At 38.9% G+C, this 3,411-nt stretch overlaps 1 protein-coding gene across 1 annotated transcript; it reads left to right on the forward strand.

Moving 5' to 3' along the window:
- The first annotated feature begins 1,540 nt into the window (after positions 1 to 1,540).
- Positions 1,541 to 3,148, forward strand: LOC100450160 (WD40 repeat-containing protein SMU1-like). Its single transcript, XM_054550915.1, is given in 1 exon segment — positions 1,541 to 3,148. A coding segment is annotated over 1 exon segment (1,542 nt). The 5' UTR covers positions 1,541 to 1,570; the 3' UTR covers positions 3,113 to 3,148.
- The last annotated feature ends 263 nt before the right edge of the window (positions 3,149 to 3,411 follow it).

Genomic DNA, 3,411 nt, shown 5'->3' on the forward strand with positions numbered 1-3,411 from the left:
CAAACTAAGCCCAATGTTCGCAGAAGGTAAGAAATAATAAGAGTAGAGTGAACATAAATAAAAAAGAAAATAACAGAAAATGGAGAGAGTCAATGAAACCAAAACTTGGTTCTTTGAAAAGATCAACAAATTGACAAACCTTTAGCTAGGTTGACAGAAAAAAAGAAGACTCAAAATACTAAAATCAGAAATAAAAGTGAGGACATTACTACCAATTTTACAGAAGTAAAAAGGATTATAAAAGAATACTATGAACAATTGTATGTCAACCAATTGGAGAGCCATGCTGAAATGAACAGACTTCTAGAAACACAAAAATTACCCTAACTCAAAAAGAAATAGAAAATCTAAATAGACCTGTATGTCATATGGATATCAAACCAGCCATAAAAAACCTCCTGCTATGGACTAAATTATGTCCCACCAAATTCATATGTTGAAGCTCTAACCTCAGTGTGATGATATTTGGACATGGGGACCTTTGGGAGGTTCAGATGAGGTCATGAGGATGGGGCCCTCATGATGGGATTAGTGTCCCTATTGGAAGAGATTTCAGAGAGCTTTCTCTAGTTTTTTTCTCCACCAGGTAAGAATACAGTGAGAAAGCGGCTATCTGCAATCCAGGAAGAAAGTCCTCACCAGAACCCAGCAATGCTGGTACCCTGATCTTGGACTTCCCAACCTCCAGAACTGTGAGAAATAAATGTCTGTTGTTTCTGTCACCCTGTCTGTAGTATTTTGTTATGGCAGCCCAAGCAGACTAATACACTTTCCAACAAAGAAAAGCCCCAGGACCAGATAACTTCACTAATAAATTCTACCAAATATTTAAGGAGGAATTAGTATAAATTTTTCTCTAACTCTTCCCCAAAATTGAAGAGGCAGGAATACTTCCTAATTCATTCAATGAGGCCAGCATTACCCTGACACCAAAGCCAGATAGAGAAACCACAAGAAAATTACAGACCAATATCCCTTATACAGACTCAAAAATTCTCAACAAAATACTAGCAAACTGAATTCAGCAGCATATTAAAAGGATTATACACCATGACCAAGTGGGATTTATCCTCAGAATGCCAGGATGGTTCAACATACAAAGATCAATCAATGTAATACACCTCATTAATAAAATTAATTTAAAAAACCATGATCATCTCAATTGATGCAGAAAAAGAATTTGACAAAATCTCACATCTTTTCATGATAAAAACACTCAATAAACCAAAAATAGAAGGAAATTTTCTCAACATGATCAAGACCATACATGAAAGATCCATACTCACTGGTGAAAGACTGGAAGCTTTCCCCTAAGGTCAGGAATGAGACAGGTTCTTCCACTTTCATCACTTCTATTCAAAATAGTCCTGTAAGTTCTAACCTGAGCAATTACGCAAAAAAAAAAAAAAAAAAGCCATCCAAATTGGAAAGGAAGGAGTAAAATTATCTCTATTAGCAGATGATATGACATTATATGTAGAAAACCTTAAAGAATACATACACAGAAATAGTTAGAATGAATAAACAAATTCAGGGGGGAACTGGGGCCTGCTCCTGGAGAGATACAGCTATGTTGATCAAAATCGAATCTTTGGATGTGATCCGCCTTATCATGCAGTACTTGAAGGAGAACAGTTTACATCGGGCATTAGCCACCTTGCAGGAGGAGACTACTGTGTCTCTCAATACTATGGACAGCATTAAGAGTTTTGTGGCTGACATTAACAGTGGCCATTGGGATACTGTGTTGCAGGCTATGCAGTCTCTGAAATTGCCAGACAAAACCCTCATTGACCTCTATGAACAGGTTGTTCTGGAATTGATAGAGCTCCGTGAATTGGGTGCTGCCAGGTCACCATTGAGACAGACTAATCCCATGATCATGTCAAAACAAACACAGCCAGGGCGATATATTCATCTGCAGAACCTTTTGGCCAGGTCTTACTTTGATCCTCGTGAGGCATACCCAGATGGAAGTAGCAAAGAAAAGAGAAGAGCAGCAATTGCCCAGGCCTTAGCTGGTGAAGTCAGTGTGGTGCCTCCATCTTGTCTCATGGCATTGCTGGGACAGGCACTGAAGTGGCAGCAGCATCAGGGATTGCTTCCTCCTGGTATGACCATAGATTTGTTTCGAGGCAAAGCAGCTGTCAAAGATGTGGAAGAAGAAAAGTTTCCTACACAACTGAGCAGGCATATTAAGTTTGGTCAGAAATCACATGTGGAGTGTGCTCAATTTTCTCCAGATGGTCAGTATTTGGTCACTGGGTCTGTTGATGGATTCATTGAAGTATGGAACTTTACTACTGGAAAAATAAGAAAGGATCTTTAGTATCAGGCCCAGGATAACTTTATGATGATGGATGATGCTGTCCTCTGCATGTGTTTCAGCAGAGATACAGAAATGTTAGCAACTGGTGCCCAAGATGGAAAAATCAAGGTATGGAAGATTCAGGGTAGACAATGTTTAAGGAGATATGAGAGGGCACACAGTAAGGGTATCACCTGTCTAAGCTTTTCTAAGGATAGCAGTCAGATCCTTAGTGCTTCTTTTGACCAGACAATTAGAATTCACGGTTTAAAATCTGGGAAAACCCTGAAGGAATTTGGTGGCCATTCCTCCTTTGTTAACAAAGCAACATTTACACAAGATGGACATTATATTATTAGTGCATCCACTGATGGCACTGTAAAGATCTGGAATATGAAGACCACAGAATGTTCAAATACCTTTAAATCCCTGGGCAGCACTGCGGGGACAGATATTACCGTCAACAGTGTGATTCCACTTCCTAAAAATCCTGAACACTTTGTGGTGTGCAACAGATCAAACACGGTGGTCATCATGAACATGCAGGGGCAGATTGTCAGAAACTTCAGTTCTGGTAAAAGAGAAGGTAGGGACTTTGTTTGCTGTGCCCTCTCTCCCCGTGGTGAATGGATCTACTGTGTAGGGGAGGACTTTGTGCTCTACTGTTTCAGTATAGTCACTGGCAAACTGGAGAGAACTTTGACAGTGCAAGAGAAGGATGTGATTGGTATTGCACGTCACGCTCATCAGAACCTGATTGCTACCTACAGTGAAGATGGATTCCTCAAGCTCTGGAAACCATAATTCAACTTTTCTTTTTAAATCAGCTTGAAAGCACGTACTTAAGGCATATTCATGTAATGTGCTTTTTTTTTTGCCAGCTTTTCTAAGCAAATAGACTGTCTGAATTAGTCACAAGGATAATTTTGTGAAAATTCATGTTTAAGTAGCAAGTACCCTTCCTTTTCTTATATTTTTTTAAGGTATTACTTTATCTTCTTCTAACTGGTGCAGTCACTTAATGTTTTCATTAATCTTCTACCTGGAGAGTGAAATACTGATATTTCTAGAAAAAAATTTTACTCCTTTGATTATTTGAAATG

Source organism: Pongo abelii, chromosome 1 (assembly GCF_028885655.2).
Source record: "Pongo abelii isolate AG06213 chromosome 1, NHGRI_mPonAbe1-v2.0_pri, whole genome shotgun sequence".
In the NCBI taxonomy this organism is placed as follows: Eukaryota; Metazoa; Chordata; class Mammalia; order Primates; family Hominidae; genus Pongo; species Pongo abelii.